An 18,044-nucleotide genomic window follows, 5' to 3' on the forward strand; every position below is an offset into this window, starting at 1 on the left:
TAAACCCATGACTTCATTCAGAAGGTTTATTTTATGGTTTATCGTTAAAAAAACGTATATGAATGATTAAAAGTAATGTGCTCACAAATGACATATAATCTCTGATCTCTGATCAAATTGTGAATCAATCAAAGTGTTAATAGCGTTTTCCAGAGTTAACGTTATTTCCTTTAACAAAATAAACATTCCTTAAAGTTTATAGAACGTGCTGCGTTATCCATGACTCTAGTCATTGTTGGGAATTACGAGCCCTAATGAACTCTTGATGTATGCATTTATTTATTAACCTTATTAGATTAGTTATCAGATAATACCGTTATTCTTCCCACATTGAGGAAATTATGCGTCGGTACATGATTATAAACAGTCATAAAATCATCCGTAAAGTTTTATTAATACACTTTATATCTAATGGATGTTTGAAAATCCATTAAACACAAGACCTTTCTAGAATAATGAAAAGGTAGTAATAGCGATAGAAAACGGATTCATGAATGGATCGATGGATATGTTTTGAAGCTAACATCCACACCAAATTAAACACAATATCAACTTTTACTTTCACTGAAATGCATGCTCACAATTATTCATTTTGCTGCCTGAAATGAATGATAATCTTTTCAGGAATGATGCTGATAAAAGTCTCAACTTCTGTCCATGTGATCTGAGAGTAAAGTATTCGAGGATTTTTACACAAATGGAAAAATTTAATATGTGATTCTTTCACGGCTCAGCATGTTAAATTGCATCTACTTGAAGTTCGTGAAGATATTTTTATTCAGTGATAAAGTATATATTTCGATTTTTGTTCATGTAAACATTAGTTGATAGTTTGTGAAAGATCAGTGTCGACAGTCAGCAGGATGGGAACCTGTTATTCTCACTTTTAGAGTGACACACACACACACACACCCTCATTAGTTTCTCAGACATTGAGAACAAAGTAATGAAGACCAGTTCAGCGCTCTAAAGGTACGCCTGTATGCATGACTCATTCCAGATGTGATGGTGGTGGGTGGGGCTACAGGGGCGTGTCCATGGAGAGGCTAGAAGAAGTACAGGTGATCAGCTGGTATCTGTCTGGACTGTACATCAGTGACGCTCACACACACCTGCATCTCCGCACGTAAAAGACAGGTAAGAGTCTGGTGGTTGATTTTATATTTGGATGATTTGGGTCAGAATGTTTGAAATTGATTCTAATATTGATTAAATTACTAAATATTAGTTAATTACATGTGTAGGTTATATTGAATTAATGAAACTGTCTCTGTCATTCAAAACAAAACAGGAACTGGAACTGAGTTTTTCAGTGAGAGACACAGCTACAGCAACAACAAACAAAAACTGGCATACAAATGACTTTTATTGTCAAAGACGCAGTGGAGCTGACGTGGGTTCAAATCTTGATGCTAATAGAAAGCATTTTACAAGAGCTTTAAAGGCTGAAGTGGAGAAATGTTCCATTTGAACAGCAAATGTATAGCTTTTGAATTTAGCCTCATAATCATCACATTATCTTAGCACTAGCTAAGACTAGCTTTCATGTTTAATATTTTAGGTTTTAATTCATCCCATTTGTCGGTCCATAGACTCAGAGTAAGAGTCAAAGAAAAAGCCTGTTTTACATTTAAGTTTCACTCAAAGATGATTTTCCTGAACAAATTGAAATTACACAATGCTCACTTAGTGATCTGATCAATCACTGTGATCCACTTATCGTCACACTTACATTCTTCCCCAATTGACACTAAAAAACCTGAAGCGAATCTTTCTTCAAGAATTCTTACAATGCAAACCATGAGCGTATCGGGAAGCCGCGCCCTGATCTCCTCAGGTGTCCAGGCTGACGACTGACATATAAGTATGGCAACAATGTCGCCTCACCGGAACACTTGGAGGAATATGTTTTTGATCCAAGAAAGTTGATCGTCAACTAAAGTAGTTTATTGATCCCAAATAACAATCACGTCCATCATCTTCAATCAGTCTTAATCTTTCGAGTTTGCCAATTAGCAGTTCATTTAAAGAATTAAACAATGTACACTTTAAATGCCAAAAATAATATATGTTATAATCCAATACTGTTTTACACATTTAAAGTGTTGACTGATGAATGAATGATGTCTCTCAATATCTAATTTACAGAATATAGATACAAATCTGTGGCAATTGGGTTGTATCTAGCCTTGTTTCTTGTTCTTTGATTCATTATCAAATCTGATAGAATAAACTGTAGCAGTGCATTATAAGATTTGCTGTAATAAATGACAATATCTAATTAAAATGCCATCACGGAATGGAACGGAGAAACCCAGGCGCAGAGGTAATTTGCATAGACTTGGTTTAATTCAGTGGGGAAGGCAGAGGCATAGTCAAACAGTCCAGGAAACGGCAACAAAAGCAAAAGCAGGGGTAAGGCAAACTCAGCGTCGAGGGGCAGACACAGGTAGATAATCACAACAGACAGGAATGGAGTCTTGGTCGGGACAAAGGTAAGGAGACAGGGTAGGAAGCAGGAATACTCAACGACAGGATACAGGTACTGGAAAACAGAGACGACAAGACAAAGGACGTGACAGAGAGTGGGGGCTTAAGAACACAGGGGAGCAATCAGCAGCAGCTGGGGGCGGGACTAACAAGACACGGCTGGGAACAATTACTACTCAGACAGGGGGGAAGTAAGACTAGCACAGACACAGAAGGGAGCGGATTTCACAATAAAACCGGAAACACAAGGAGGAACATGTAGACTCATGACAGTGCCCCCCTCTCAATGGACCGCCTCCGGAAGACCTAGGCCAGCCGGACCGCGCAAAGAGAGGAGGACACTGGGGGACAAGACAAAACGGACAAGACCAAGACTCAAGAGCAAAAAGCAAGGGACACTCAAACAATAAAACAAGAGAGAGAGAGAGTTAGGTCGTTAGTTAGAAGCTAGTTCTTTTTACCCTTAGCTTTGATTTTGGATTTAAACTGTTCAATCAGTTTAGGGTCAAGGATGTCACGACCTGGAACCCACAACCTCTCCTCCGGTCCATAACCCTTCCACTCAATGAGAAATTGAAAACCCCGGCCCAGGCGTCTGGAATCAATTATTTTCTTAACAGTATACACAGTCTCACCCTCAATAACACGAGGAGGAGGGGGAGGCCTGGAAGCCGGAACCAGAGGCCGGTTTTAACTTAGACACATGAAATGTAGGATGGATGCGCATGGTCTTAGGTAGACGTAAGCGTACAGCGACAGGGTTTACAATCTTTACTATGGTAAAAGGACCAATGTAGTGGGGCGACAGTTTGTGACACAGGTGATTAAGATGAATGTCCTTTGGGCACAACCACACCTGGTCTCCCTCTTTGTAGGGAGGAGTCTCTGAGCGCTGGCAGTCGGCTGCAGAGTTCTGGAACTTTAGGCGTCCTTTCGCCCAGGTGTCCCGTCAACGCTGAACCAGCGCCGCTGCCGATGGTACCTGGACTTCCCCTTCCAGGTCCGGGAAGAGTGGGGGCTGATAGCCATAGGCACACTCGAACGGTGGGGCGACATAGCTCAGATGGTAGAGTGGTTGCCTGCAGTCCAAAAGGTTGCAGGTTCAATCCCAGCTCCAGACAAGCTTGCGTCGTTGTGTCCCTGAGCAAGACACTTCACCCTGATTGCTCCTGATGGTAGACTTGGCGCAAGTGTGCAGCCTACTCCCATCAGTATGTGTGAATGGTTGAAGTCCCCTCGCGGGACTAATAAGGGATTCTAAAAAAAAAAATTAAAAAAAAGAACGGACTAAGTCCGGGCGAGGCGCAGGTCAAAGAGTTGTGGGCGTACTCCACCCAGGGCAGGTCCTTGGCCCAGACGGAGGGGGAACGGGAAACCAGGCAGTGCAGGGTGGTCTCGAGGTCCTGGTTTACCCATTCGGTCTGCCCATTGCACTGGGGGTGGTACCCTGAGGACAGGCTTGTGCGAGCACCGATGAGGCGACAGAACTCGGCCCAGAACCAGGAAGAAAACTGGGGGCCCCGATCCGAGACAATGTCCCTCAGGAGGCCGTGCAGGCGGAAAACGTGGTTCAGGACCGCTTCAGCAGTCTCTCTGGCGTCGGGAAGCCTGGGTAGGGGAACAAAGTGCGCCATCTTCGAGATACGGTCGACGATGGTGAGGACAGTAGTCATGCCCTCAGACAGCGGAAACCCGGTGACAGAATCCATGGAGATGTGGGACCAGGGTTGGTCGGGCACTGGCAGGGGCTGGAGCTTTCCCTTGGGTCGAGCAGTAGACGGCTTGTTGGCAGCACAGATGGGACACGCCGCCACGTACTCACACACGTCCCGCTGCAGACCAGGCCACCAGAACCACCGCCGGATGACAGTCAGGGTGCGTTGCTGCCCCGGTGAGAGGACCACCTGGCTGAGTGTCACCAATGCAATAGCTGTTTACGGAGAGGTTCAGGCACAAACAGGCGGTCCTCGACTTTCCCAGACCAGGGACCCGACCACCAAGTCGGAAGGCAGCACAGTCTCAGGGGCTTGATCGGAGTTCAGTGAGTCGTACATCCGAGACAGGTCGGTGGCCTTAACGTTCTTGGTACCAGGACGGAAGGTAACAACAAATTTAAACCTGGCAAAAAACAAGAACCAGCGGGACTGGCGAGGTTTCAGGCGTCGTGCAGTGCGTATATATTCCAGGTTGTTGTGATCTGTCCATACCACAAAAGGGTTCTCCGCTCCCTCCAGCCAGTGACGCCACTCCTCCAAGGCGCCCTTGATGGCCAGCAGCTCCCTATCTCCCACATCATAGTTCCTCTCAGCCTGGTTCAGTTTGCGGGAGAAGAACGCACATGGGTGGACCTTACCGTCTGTGCTAGAGCGTTGGGAGAGGATGGCCCCGACCCCGTGCTAGAAGCGTCCACCTCGACCAGGAACTGCTGGTGGGGATCAGGCTGGCAGAGAATCGAGGCAGAGGTGAAGCGTTCCTTCAGTTGTGGAAGGCCCCCCTCGGCGGCCGGGATCCAGTGGAAAGGCTGAAAGTCTGAGGTCAGGGCACAGAGGGGAGAGCAGAAAGAAATAAAATTTCTAATGAATCTCTGGTAAAAGTTCGCAAATCCTAATAACCGTTGAAGTGCCTTTCGGGTATCGGGAGTGAGCCAGTCAGCGACTGCCTGAACCTTAACCGGGTCCATGGCTATCCTACCAGGACTAATAACGTCACCTAGGAAGGAGACGGTCACAGCATGAAACTCACACTTCTCAGCCTTGACGAACAGTTGGTTAGCTAATAGCTTCTCTAACACTAGACGCACGTGTTGGTGGTGTGACTGTTTGTCTGGCGAAAAAATGAGAATGGAGCCGTCCTTCTTAGAAGAGCAGACGCCGCTTCCTCTCCCGGAACGATGCGCTGGAAGGTCTGCTGGAACGCCATGGTGAACAGCTCCGCAGAGTCGCAGAGGGGCGACCCGTGGCCCACTCTGCCGCCCGACCGCTCTGCCGCCCGACCGCTCAGCAGCGAGACGTTGGGAAAGGCAGCGGAGAAACACTCGGGCCGTTGCAGGACGATCATGGAGGAGTGTGGAACCAGAAGGGCGACCACAGCGGACTCAATGGTGGAAGCTGGAGCCGGCGCGGTAGCCGGACTCGCCGAAGAGCTGGAGTTGGGCGGCCATCGCCGACATCTGGTATTCCAGACTCTGGAGCACAGAGCCGTGCAGTGCAGCCATGGTTTCCATGCCCAGCTGCATTGTAGCAAGGGCGGAAGTGTTCATCACCGTCTGCTCCTGGTGTGAACGCGGAGCATCGAGAAAAGGACTCTCTGCTGGGTTCATAGTGGTCTCGTCGTACTATCATGGAATGGAACGCAGAAACCCAGGCACAGAGGTAATTTGCATAGACTTGGTTTAATTCAGAGGGGAAGGCAGAGGCGTAGTCAAACTGTCCAGGAAACGGCAACAAAAGGCAAAAACAGGGGGAAGGCAAACTCGGCGTCGAGTGGCAGAAACAGGTCGATAATCACAACAGGCAGGAATGGAGTCTTGGTCGGGACAAAGGTAAGGAGACAGGGTAGGAAACAGGAATTCTCAACGACAGGATACAGGTACTGGATAACGGTGACAACAAGACAAAGGACGTGACAGGGAGTGGGGGCTTAAGAACACAAGGGAGCAATCAGCAGCAGCTGGGGGCGGGACTAACAAGACACGGCTGGGAACAATTGCTACTCAGACAGGGGGGAAGTAAGATTAGCACAGACACAGAATGGATTTCACAATAAAACCGGAAACACAAGGAGGAACATGTAGACTCATGACAAATGCCAGTTTCCCAGGATCATTTCACTTCCTTCCAGCTACTAACTGGTGACCGCCGAATTTTGGTGGTTAAAAAACAACCCATAGCTTTGTCATCTGTGAGAGACACAGGGTAGAGATGCTGCAGTCCATTGTGAAGGAGCTACACATAAGAAGATTGAAATAATATATTGATTTGTTGAGAAAAGAGAAGTGTGATTTGACATATTTTCTTATGGACTTGAGTTCGATGGACTTCTTTCACAAGTCTCTGATGGATCTCAGTGACGAGTTTAATCTGCATTAGCAGCCAGTTGATCCCCACACCCTCTGAGTCTGTGGCCTCGAGAAACATCTGGTCCAGCTGCATTCCGGGTGAGACGTATAGGTGTGGACGAAACAAAGACAATCTGTCATTTTCTGCTTTTCCTCACTGTGATAACAGTGATGCTGCTCCATGTGGTCAGGAAGGACAGCGTGTATGGTCAGAACACCAAGTCTCAGAAAGTGTGTTTCCTGATTTCATAGAAAAGGCAACAAAAGATTCATGTTCATGTTTGAAGCTGGTTTTTCCTGTTTCAGCATCATTAATTCACTGAAACCATCACATGACTGTTCTTCATGAGCGTCAACAGGATTAGATTAACAAAAGGCCGCACAATGATGTGTTTTTGGACAGGGTTGTGGTTTCAAGGTCGAGTTGAATAAGTATGAGTTGTCATCTGTACATCAAGTGACTCTCATGTACCTCACTTGATGTGACCTATTTACTTTCTCTTACAGCGGCATGAAAATGGCCGTCAGCCTGTACGTTACTAAAAAATGTGTTGTTTGAAGAGCAGAAGTTGTCTTTTATAATGATCACAATCACAATCTTGCTGCCAGAAACTATTAAATAATGTAAACGTTCAAATATATATATCATTTATTTTTAAATTTAAACTATTTAATTTCATTTAAGCTGAGTTGTCAACTCAACTTTACTTCATTACGTACATTATTCTATGAAGAAAATACATTGAATCTTAAATATTAGTTTCCACTTATTTACATTTCAGTAGCAAATACTTTTATTTTCATTTACCAGTACCTACCAACACTTAAACCCGTGTGTTATCTCAGGGTCAAGGTGACCCAAAGGCCCTAAAACAAATGTAAGTGTTTTATCCTTTATGTTGGTTATGGATCAAGGTGAACGACTTCCCTGGCTTCTAGAAATACATATGCAGTGGTGGAGGTCGTTCATCAAAACAAATATGTTTGAGGTATCCCTTACACCTCAAACATTTTGTTTTCGGGCCTTTAGGTCACTTTGACCCTGAGATAACACAAGGGTTAAACTATGTATCTATGTATCACATAGATTAACAAAAATAATCTAACGAGTTAAAAGCTTTAATCAGTTCTTCAATAACAGCTGAAACCTAATAAGGGAAACCTTAATATGCGTAATATTAAGACACAAAAGTAATGCATTTGGGGAATAATCCCCCCTAGTGGCAGCACTTCTTCCTGCTTATTATATTTTATTGACAACAATCTTAACGTTTTCTTTCAGCAAGAACATGTCAAATCCAATAAAACAACCTCCTCCCTACGTTATACCAAGTAAGTATCATCCCTGTCGTTGACCAACAGTGGTCACATAAATCATGTTTTCACCATCTCTTCTGCCTCAGTGGAGGGCCAGGGTGAAAACGTGAAGGTTTACCACTTGCACTCGCCCTTTACTCCTCCGGATGAGAAAGACGGTGCTGCGAATGTGACACCAGGTGAGTGGAATCATGCTAACCTGTTGTCACATCAGCTCCTAACTCTGCTCACAGTTTTCGCAGGCGGTCTGAATCAAGGTGCAGACGGCGACAAGAGGAAATATGTGAGCTATGACACGTCACTTGGATACAACGCCGGCATGACGACCTGTCCCACCTGCCAGCAGCAGGTCATGACCAACGTCACCTACAAAGCAGGGACGTACGCCTGGCTCATGTGTCTGCTGTTCATCTGCTGCGGGTGAGTGTGAGAGAGCAGATAATCCAATCTTAACAGATTTAAAATTATGTTTTTTAACAGCATGATGAAGGAGAAAAGCACTGAAACGGCACATAACTGCCGAAAGAAAAAGAACAAGCTGACTAGAAATGAAACGTGCATTATTTTCAAGTTGTCCAAACTCAACTCTTAAATTAGAAAGATATATATATATATATATATATATATGTACTGTATATATATATATTTATTTGTATTTGACAGTGCTTTCAATGGGGGACATGCATGGGTTGTCAAAGGGTAATAAGTGACACTTTGGCCGTTCGTTGCCTAGGTTACAGTGTAACATCAAGGTTCAATGAGGAATAAATTCTTGTGATACAAAATATGAATACCTTAGAACAAATGTACCTTAAATATATATTGATACCTTTTGTTGAGTCAAAATGTTGATCTATGACAGTCATGGTTTGGTTGTACATTGTGATATATGCTGGAAGGAACGGGTTTATCATCAAAGTGAAAAAAAGCAAAATGCTCATCAGGGATGTCAAAAGAAAATGTCACTCTCATGTAGCTTGAAATATTTACCAGTGTCTGTGTGTCCGGCAGGTTGGTGCTGTGCTGCTGCCTGATTCCACTGTTGATGAAAAAGTTCAAGGATGCTCACCACACGTGCCCGCGATGTAACAGAGTGCTGCATGTGGAGAAGAGGAAGTGTTGTAAATGATCAGCTTCCACAAAAGGTCGACATGGTAACAGCCCATGAGATCATGTGACACAGCATCCTAAGAGTTCAGTTGACTCTTGTCTCTACGGTAGAATCGCACATTTGACCATCCCAACGTTTTTAATTATTAAAGCACGTTTTGCATTGAGATGAAGAATTGTACATACATTTATAATAAACTGTTATGCTTGTGAGGGGATTGTTTACTTTCCTTAAAAAAAAAAAAAACTGTTTGAAGTCCATCACTTGATCTGAGGTATTCCACTTCCAGCTGCAATTGGCTGAAAGCACAAGGGTTTGGATGATTTAAGGCACATTTTAAACAAAACAAATGGAGGTTTTTTACCTCATCCTCAAAGAAAGCAACTATGATGGCTCCCAGCATGACGAAGAAGGAGTTGAGGACAGCCCAGAGGATGAGGGAGATGGACAATCTCCCTGCTTCTGTAAATTGTTCTATGTCTGTAGGGAGTCACTGTTATGTCTCGTTTGTCTTTCTTGGTGTTTCCTGTTTTTATTTTGATTCCTGCTCCCTTCTGTGTCTGTGAGTTTCCTTTCCGGTCTCTTCCTCTGCTGATTAGTTATTGTCTTCACCTGTCTTGTCTTCTCGTGCTCTACAGCCGCAACTGATTGCTGGCAGCCTTCTTATTCTGCTCACTCTCCCTCAGTCTTTGTCGGTTCGTCACAATCGCTGTCCCGTGTTATCTAGTATTTGTTTCTTGTTCTAGACTCCTGTCCGAGATTGTTTTGCCTTACCGGTTTTGACCCTGGTATGTTTTCTCGCCTTTCTGCCTGCCAATGCCCCTGACCTGTTTTTCTGATATCATTCCTGTTCGCTGTTTATCCTGGACTGCTTTTGACGATACCTCTGCCTGCTCCTAAATAAACTGTCAAGTTTGACGAACAGACACTTTCTGCTCCTGGGTTTCCTTCCACACCTTGACAGAACGAACCGACCAAAAATTAACCCAGCGGAAAGTTATTCCCCCGAGCCCGGCGCGACTTACCGTGAGCAAGTCGTGAGGAGCGCTTCTTCCCTCGCCGAGCTGAGGCACGGCATGGAGGCAATGGCTGCCCAGCACATTTCCCAGCAGCAGATGCTGGGTCATCAAGTGGCCCCCATGGCGGCACAGATCCAAGCTCTGGGCGAACAGATGGAGGTGCTCTCCGCCCAGTTCCTGCCCTCCGGACCTGCCCTCGCTGCCAGGACCTCCACGACACCGGTTACCCCGTCGCCGCTGTCCGGTGAGTGCCTCTACCGTCGCCGCGTCATCCACCGGCGCACTCAACCGCTCTCCCCTTTTCTCCGCTGAAGTGAGTGGATTCCTCGTTAAGTGCAGCATGCACTTTGAACTAAACTCTGCTGCATTCCCGACCGAACGCACCAGAGTAGCATATATCCTTTCTCTGTTGTGCGGACGAGCGGAAGCCCGGGCCACGGCTGAGTGGAAACGGCAGTCGGCAATCTGTGACTCTGTGGAGGAGTTCACCACGGCCCTGGAGCGCATTTTTCAGCGCGGCCCTCTGGGTCGAGAGTCGGCTCGATCTCTCCTCCGCCTGCGCCAAGGGGCACAGCATGTGTCGGACTTTGCCTTCCAGTTCCACATCTTGGCAGCGGAAAGCAACTGGCCCGACTCTACTCCCGCGGAGGTCTTCATCGAGGCCCTCGCTCCCCGGATCCTGCTGTCGCTGCCGGGGACCCTGGACGAGATGATCGAGCTGGTCACCCGCATCGAGACTCGTCAACCTGCCGAGGAGTCCCGGGGTCGGGCACCCCCAGGCCAATGGCCAAACGGAGAGGTTTAACCAGGACCTAGAGACCTCCCTCCATTGCCTGGTCTCCGGCGCCCCCACCACCTGGGTCAAGGCTCTCCCGTGGGTCGAGTACGCGCACAACTCCCTCACGTCCTCCCCCACGGAATGAGTCTGTTCGAGTGTGCCTACGGATGTCAACCTCCTCTCTTTCTGGATCTCGAGGAGGAGGTCCAAGTCCCGTCGGCGTCGGCTCTGGTACAGCGGTGCAAGTCCACCTGGCTCAAGGCAAGAAAGAAACTTTTGAGTTCGGCGGTCTCTGCCAAGTCTGCTGCTGACCGGCGGCGTTTAGACGCCCCTGCCTACAAGGTGGGGGACCAAGTGTGGCTCAGCACTAAAGACATCCATCTTCATCTACCTTCTCGTAAGCTCGCTCCCCGATTCATGGGACCCTATGCCATCACCAAGGTGGTGAACCCTGTCGCGGTCCGCCTAAGCCTTCCCAAGGAGATGCGCATTCACCCCACTTTTCACGTATCAAAGGTTAAACCCGCTAGGGTGTCCCCACTGGTTCCAGCCTCTAAACCTCCTCCCCCTCCTAGGGTGGTTGAGGGTGAGAAGGTACGCAAGATCCTCGACTCTTGGCGGGTTGGTCGGGGCTACCAGTACCTGGTGGATTGGCAGGGTTACAGGCCTGAGGACCGTTCCTGGGAGCACACTCGGAACATTCTCGAACCCCCGCCTGATTGAAGAGTTCAATGCTCGGACTAAGAGAGTCGTTTCATCACCCAAAACCCACAGCTAAAACGAATTCACGTTGTATAACAGTTGTCTCTGTCTTGCCTCATTCTGGGTTTTTTTTTTTTTTTTTCTGGGTTTTTTCTCTCTTCTGCCTGTTCGTTCCCTGTCCCCCCTGTCCTCCTCTCGTCTGCTACATGGTGGGCATAGGTCCGCCAGTGGCGGTCCCTTGATGGGGGGCACTGTTATGTCTTGTGTTCTCCCGTTCTTCAGCTGCCAGTGATTGCTGGCAGCCTTCTTATTCTGCTCACTCTCCCTCTGTCTTTTCGGTTCGTCACACTCGCTGTCCCGTGTTATCTAGTGTTTGTTTCTTGTTCTAGACTCCTGTCCGAGATTGTTTTGCCTTCCTGGTTTTGACCCTGGTATGTTTTCTCGCCTATCTGCTCTGCCTGCTCCTAAATAAACTGTCAAGTTTGATGAACAGATATTTTCTGCTCCTGGGTTTCCTTTCGCATCATGACAGTCACCAGTCAAGGAAAGTTTCTTTCTACTGACCTCAAAATGATTTCCCTTTCATAACTGCCACACAGGAATATCACACAGACAAATCTTTTTATACATCATTATATTTGGATACTTTTCTTTAAAACTTTTTATTCAACAACAACAACAATTTGATTCCAGCAAGTTGCTCCACTGAGATATCAATGAAACAGGCGATGAGACCAGTCAGGAAGCCAATGAGACCACAAACCACAGAGCGGCTGATCTCCAGACATCGAAAGCTCTTCAAAAAAATGTTTCGTGTTAGTGCATCATAGGAAATGACAAGAACACTCACCAGTATCTGATCAAAACTCACCATGTAACTCATCCTTCTCTCCTCCTCCAGAAAAAGTTGGTTCTCACGTTTTTCATAGTCCAGACTCTGAAATAAATGATGACTTGATAGATGAGGAATTAAAGTCAATTTTAAATTTAGCAAAGAGATGTTATACCTCATATTTGAGTGACAGCAGCTTCTCAGTGTGAGGAATTTCTTTGGGTCATCCCTTAGAAGACTCCTGCAGAGAAGTGGGTACAATTCATGAAGTGGTACACAAAAGTTTGCACATCCCTTAGGAAAATCACTGCATCAGTTGGTCACTTGCTGTACAAATATTTAGTAGAGCCTCTATTTGCTGCAAGATCAGCCTGTAGATGCCTCCTATAGCCACAGACAACGAACTGGAGTCTGTTTCCGTCGCTCAAACACAACGTCACCTCCGGGTCTTAAAACTTTGCTTTATGGAGAAAAAAGGTCAATGCAGAGTGTAACGGGTCGTTTATTCGCCGCTTCAAGTCAAACAAAGATACAAGCTTTTACGATCGATCGGCCGAACTCTTTGCCGGCAGCTCTACAGGTCAATAGCTCCGGGAAAGACGGTCCCGAACGATAGAAATATCGCTATATTTATGGCAAATTTCCGGGCCGAGAGGTCCTCCCCCTATCGCCCTATTGGTTCCTTCAAACTCCCTGTGTCACGATCTCCTGTGGAGAGTTCTTCCTACTTTGTTTCCTTTTCTAATCATTAAAATGTACTTCAGTGGGAGTTCCTGTCTCCTAGCCCCCCCCCCTCACAGATGTGTCCATGCTTCGTTCTTCGACAAATACGTTTATATAACCGTTGTAATGACTCTACGTCTGTTCCAAGCTTGCCTTGAAAACAGTGTAAATCAGTCTGAGTGAAATGTTGATTGTGAATGTGTATTCAAACGTTTAAGCTCTTAGATGAAGCTAGTAATTTATACTTTATATTTTGATTATCTTTTTAGCATTAATTTAAGTATGGCGTATACGTATAGTGTATAATAATTTTTTATCTAACAACTCCCCCTGTTGACGTGGCCTTTATAGGTCACGTCATAAACAAAAAAGTCCAATTTTCTTAATCAATGGTTGTTATCTTCCCAACAACATATTATTATCATGTACCTGCACACGCTATATGTATAACCGAAAATATCAACATATGTCTGCAATATTAATATATTTTTTAAACAGTGACACAAGGTTTGGCCTTATTCAGAAGTGGTCTTTCATCATTCTTTCATCTGCAGTCGGTCTGTTTGTTCTTCATCTTCCATAGTCGGTGTGACTGTTCTTCTTCGTCATCTAGTCCTCTTCTTCCATGTCCCGATTCCAGGTGTGCAGAGGGAAAACCGATCCCAGAAATCCGTCTTCTTCGATCTTGTCCAAGTCCATCTTCTTCAACCTACACACAAATAACCTTCATTCAGGAGTAGCTCTGACCAAAAAAATGTTTTTTAATAATGTAATAGAATTGGGTAATTTCCCCATGTACTTATCCGCTTGTTTCTTCTGATAAGGGGAAGGTGGTTGATGCTTTTGAGTGCGTCTACTCATCCAGGTCAGAAAATCCTGCGTTCCCTTGACTTGATTTTTTTATATCCTCCACTGATTTTGACCCTGGTAGGAGAGAGTAATATACACGTCCGCTGCCCTCGTGCCTGTTATCTGGCAGTATGAGTCGACCACACTACATCTACTTTTACCCCCTCTGTTTTGTTGTTCGTATTTATTTTGTATTTTTATTATTTCCATATTGGTTCTATTAACATTTTTTATTTATTTTTTTTAATTTCTACTTTTAATATATATTTTGTTTCTTCTTTAGTTTATTTTAAATCTAGTTTAGTTCAGTTTTAGTTTTAATCTAAATGAGTTAATTTTTATTGTTAGTGTAGTTTAAGTTTTATTTTCATTCTTAGTTTTTGTTTGCTTCTCTTTTCATTTTGCTTTTCTTTTTCGCCTTGATTTACCCGGGGCGTCCCCCATTAGGACATAATACCAGGAATCCCCAAATTAGGAACATCACTTTCATCAATACTGTTCACTGTTCATTCATTGCTCATTCCATTCATTCCATTCATACATCAATTTCCCCTAGAGGACACATAATATCTTTTTATGTTACCTGTCCTTTGGGCTACTGTTGTCTGATCATCTCATAGATCACTTTGATCCAACTCCCTCTGTTTAACTACACTGTCTCCGCTGTAGTCCTCCTTGTGGAACCCTGTGAGAGTCTTAAGATGTTATTTTACCAGGTTTTCTTCTTATGGTGGTGTGACTGTTCTGCACTGGTGTTGGTGCCACCACCTGCTGTGTCACATTCCAGGTATCTCCTGAATGCAAATTTAAAACTGGATCCTACATGACAGGGGTGGCCAACCAGTCAGAGCCTAAGAGCCACATTTTTCTACTGTGTAACTGCAAAGAGCCACATCATACACATGGGCACACATGAACATCACCTCATCCCTTCCTCACACACACACAGACCTTTGCTTAGCCAGATTTATTGTAAATGTCACACACCAGCATGATAATGACAGAATTTGACTTCTACAGACCACGGTTCAGTCATTTTCAACAATGAACATTGTGTGCACTGTCTCACACACACAAGTCTCAGTTCAACCAAGTCCACAAACAAAAATATAATAATTAAAATGTCTTTTTTCTCTTACTATGCATGTTGCTTAGTGGGACTTCTGGCATTTCTTGCTTTGAACAAACCTCTTCAGATCTGGCTTGTATTCAGTTGTTGACACTCGAAGCAATTCTTTCACATGGGTGTCAGTCAGAACAGATCGATGCTTTGATTTCACGTGTTTCAGGAAGGAAATACAGACTTGCAGACGTATGTTGACCCAAATATTGACAGTATCTTAAGCGCAGCCCGTTTGACGTTCAAAGTGACCAACTTGTGCTTGCGGAGTTCAGTTCCTTTTGGAAATTCCTGTTCGATGATAGCATGGAGTGAGCTGAAATGGCGCTGAAGATTTGACGCTTTAAAATAAGGCATAAGGCATAATGAGCTTTCCATTACGCTCAACAAAAAAATAAAAACTCTCCCATTCTGTTAAAAACGTCCTGTGTTCATCTTCAGATTTTCGTTTGGCTGTGCATTTTTTCCCTGCCATTTTGAAGGCGAACTTGACACAAATTTTTTACTCAAAAGATCTTGTCCCGACTGGGAAACTTTGCGGTATTTTCATCGTTGAACGTATTGAACTCAAGCGGAGAGAACACATTAAAAAATACACAAACCCAAACTTCGATATTAATGTTTTAGTGATGGGATCAGCAGTTCTTTTGACTGTACTGAATCACTAGAATCCATTCATTAATAGGATTTGTTCAGTCCGTTCATTCACCAAATCCCTAACTCAGTGCTTATGGAGCCCTGACTGAAATGTCTTCTACTTCCTGAACGCAGCAAAACTATCCATTACTAGGTTTAATGATTCAGACCCGAGGTTCACATTCACTGCACTTAAGGGACAATGCAAAAAAAAAAAAAGGACGCCCGGTGCATACACGGAAAAGGACCAGTGCACAGACATTCGTGAGAAATTGAGCAAATAGAGAAGATCTTGAGGTTTGTTCACAGCCGAACATGAATCCTCGTTCACTGAACGAATCTGTGCCAACATAAAACTAAATGTTCTGTAGCAAAGTCTTATAGAATAGAATAGAATCCCTCCCACCGGCACAGTCGCGGCTGAGTTCAACTGAACTGAGAAAGGAATAAATCACATTCGGTTCAGTACGTTCACTCAAAAGATCGTTCGTTCGAACAAATCCTTCGCGAACGACACAACACTAGAACTTTAGAGCCGCATGAAACCAGGCAAAGATCCGCCAGGCCTGCTCCATGACCTTTGTTAGGTCATTTTAAGGCTTCCTTTGTCTCCTTCAACTGCAAAAGGAGAACTTGACATATTCGTTAAATACAAGAAAAACATACAACTTTTATTTCTGCAGAATTGAAACTGGGTTGTTATGTTGTCTGACCTCACCTGTGCTGAACTTTGGAAATCATTCCTTTACCATTCAATCAGCATAGAAAATCTGTCTTTATCAGTTTAAGTTTTTTCCAAAAGAGCCAGTTTGCATTTATCGCTAAACAACATTCTTGTTCTTCTCCCCTTAATGACTTCAAGTTCTATGGTAATGTTTTTCACAGTTTCTTTAAGAATATCTTCTTCAGGCATCTCCCTGTCCCAGTCAGGCAGACTTCAAACCTTTCTCTGCTTTTTAGCCCATTCATACATTTTTCATTTTTCCGATCCAACAGACTCATTCTTTCCACATATAAACTGACAAAGCGAAACAATACAGCACCACATGATGATCCTATTCCACGAGACTGCCATTTTACCCGCAGTTCAGATAAATCCGTTTCTTATTTTATTTTTTCCTTATTTATTTTTATTTTATTTATTTTTACACCAACTGTTCGTCTCCCTCTCTATAAGAGAACTGTCACGCTTGAACACTTATATTATAATCCCAAACTTTATTATGATATGACGATCAAAGGAAGCTATTTTTACCCTTTAAAAAAAACAAACTCATAGAACTTACAAGAAAAAAATATTTTTTAAACCAATAGAAACTGAAGAATCTCTTTACACAAAACTTTAAAAACACGCATTAGCATTAACGTCGCATTAGTCAAGAAAGCAACCAACGTAAACATAAGAAACGACAAGAGTATTTCCACTTGTTTCAATAAACTTGCGGCACCAACCTCGCAAGAAATGCATTTTTTCCTCCCCCCAAAATATTATAACACGCTTGAATACTTATTTTATAATGACAAAAAACTTTATAAAAAACTTGCAACATGAAATTCACAAGAAAAAACGCCTTTTTTTAACCAATAGAAGTCTACGGTAGTTGACAGTAAAACTACTTTTTCATATAACTTGGTAAAGACCAAGTAAGCCGTTTTTACTCTTTCTTTTAAAAAATAAACTCGCAGCATAAAACTTACAAGAAAAAAAACGATCTTCTTTAGCCAATAGAAATTTAAGAAAGCTTATCTATAAAATGTTTTATTCAAAACTTGAAAAACACACATTAGCGTTAACGTTGCATTAATCAAGAAAGTTTTTTGTTTTTTTTATCATAATAACTCATAAACTCATAAGGCAGCTTAACCTATAAAAGCCTATTTTAAAGAAAACATACCATTCGTACTCTCGGGGGTTAAGCCTCTCTAAAAGGGTGAAATAAATGCCTTGATAACGTGCTAATAGAGATATATTTGCCACTCGAAAGAATCCCAAGCCAATTTTATTCAATCTGTGGTTGCTATATGTGCCGAGAGTCGTAACGGAAAACCACACCACGACAACAAGCTATATGTTCGTTTGCCTTACAAGCGGAAGCAATCCACAACCCATCCACTCACACGGCTTCAGACATCGATTAACTCAGCCAGACGAAACTAAATGCAGAAATTAAATAAAAGGTTTTCTGCTTACCTTAGTTTGGGCCCATTCGTTTGGCTGAGAAAAACTTCAATCAGTCGCCTTCTTTTCGTCCAAGAATCTCCACTACAAATCCGTTGTCACTTGCACCATTTAAAACGGTTGGAACTGGAGTCCGTTTCCGTCGCTCCAACACGACGTCACCTCCGGGTCTTAATACTTTGCTTTATGGAGAAAAAAGGTCAATGCAGAGTGTAACGGGTCGTTTATTCG

The 18,044-nt window shown here is 43.9% G+C and overlaps 1 protein-coding gene and 1 long non-coding RNA gene across 3 annotated transcripts; one reads left to right on the plus strand and one right to left on the minus strand.

Annotated features, from left to right (window-relative positions):
- Positions 1–1,030: 1,030 nt before the first annotated feature.
- LOC148065406 (lipopolysaccharide-induced tumor necrosis factor-alpha factor homolog) lies at positions 1,031–9,187 on the plus strand. Of its 2 annotated transcripts, XM_087809104.1 has the most exons (5): positions 1,032–1,137; positions 7,830–7,879; positions 7,951–8,043; positions 8,098–8,284; positions 8,876–9,187. In XM_087809104.1, exons 2-5 carry the CDS (start codon positions 7,837–7,839, stop codon positions 8,991–8,993), a joined length of 441 nt encoding a protein of 146 aa, XP_087665230.1. In that variant the 5' UTR covers positions 1,032–1,137; positions 7,830–7,836; the 3' UTR covers positions 8,994–9,187. The 2 variants fall into 2 exon arrangements, with proteins under 2 accessions (XP_087665229.1, XP_087665230.1); XM_087809103.1 differs by having other exon boundaries at positions 1,031–1,137; positions 7,951–8,284.
- A 2,976-nt stretch (positions 9,188–12,163) lies between these two features.
- On the minus strand, positions 12,164–12,550 carry LOC148065407 (uncharacterized). Its single transcript, XR_015713401.1, has 3 exons — positions 12,482–12,550; positions 12,346–12,411; positions 12,164–12,270 (listed from the first exon to the last, which is right to left on the minus strand). It is a non-coding gene; the product is annotated as an uncharacterized LOC148065407 (long non-coding RNA).
- Positions 12,551–18,044: the final 5,494 nt, after the last annotated feature.

This window comes from Callionymus lyra, chromosome 15 (genome assembly GCF_982586985.1).
Source record: "Callionymus lyra chromosome 15, fCalLyr1.hap1.1, whole genome shotgun sequence".
NCBI lineage: Eukaryota > Metazoa > Chordata > Actinopteri > Syngnathiformes > Callionymidae > Callionymus > Callionymus lyra.

Bases quoted from the DNA above. Each gene is read 5' to 3' on its own strand.
- LOC148065406 (XM_087809103.1), top strand. From the start codon at position 7,837: ATGTCAAATCCAATAAAACAACCTCCTCCCTACGTTATACCAA. The intron at 7,880-7,950 runs GTAAGTATCATC...CTTCTGCCTCAG, and splicing joins TCCTCCCTACGTTATACCAA to TGGAGGGCCAGGGTGAAAAC. The intron at 8,285-8,875 runs GTGAGTGTGAGA...TGTGTCCGGCAG, and splicing joins CTGCTGTTCATCTGCTGCGG to GTTGGTGCTGTGCTGCTGCC.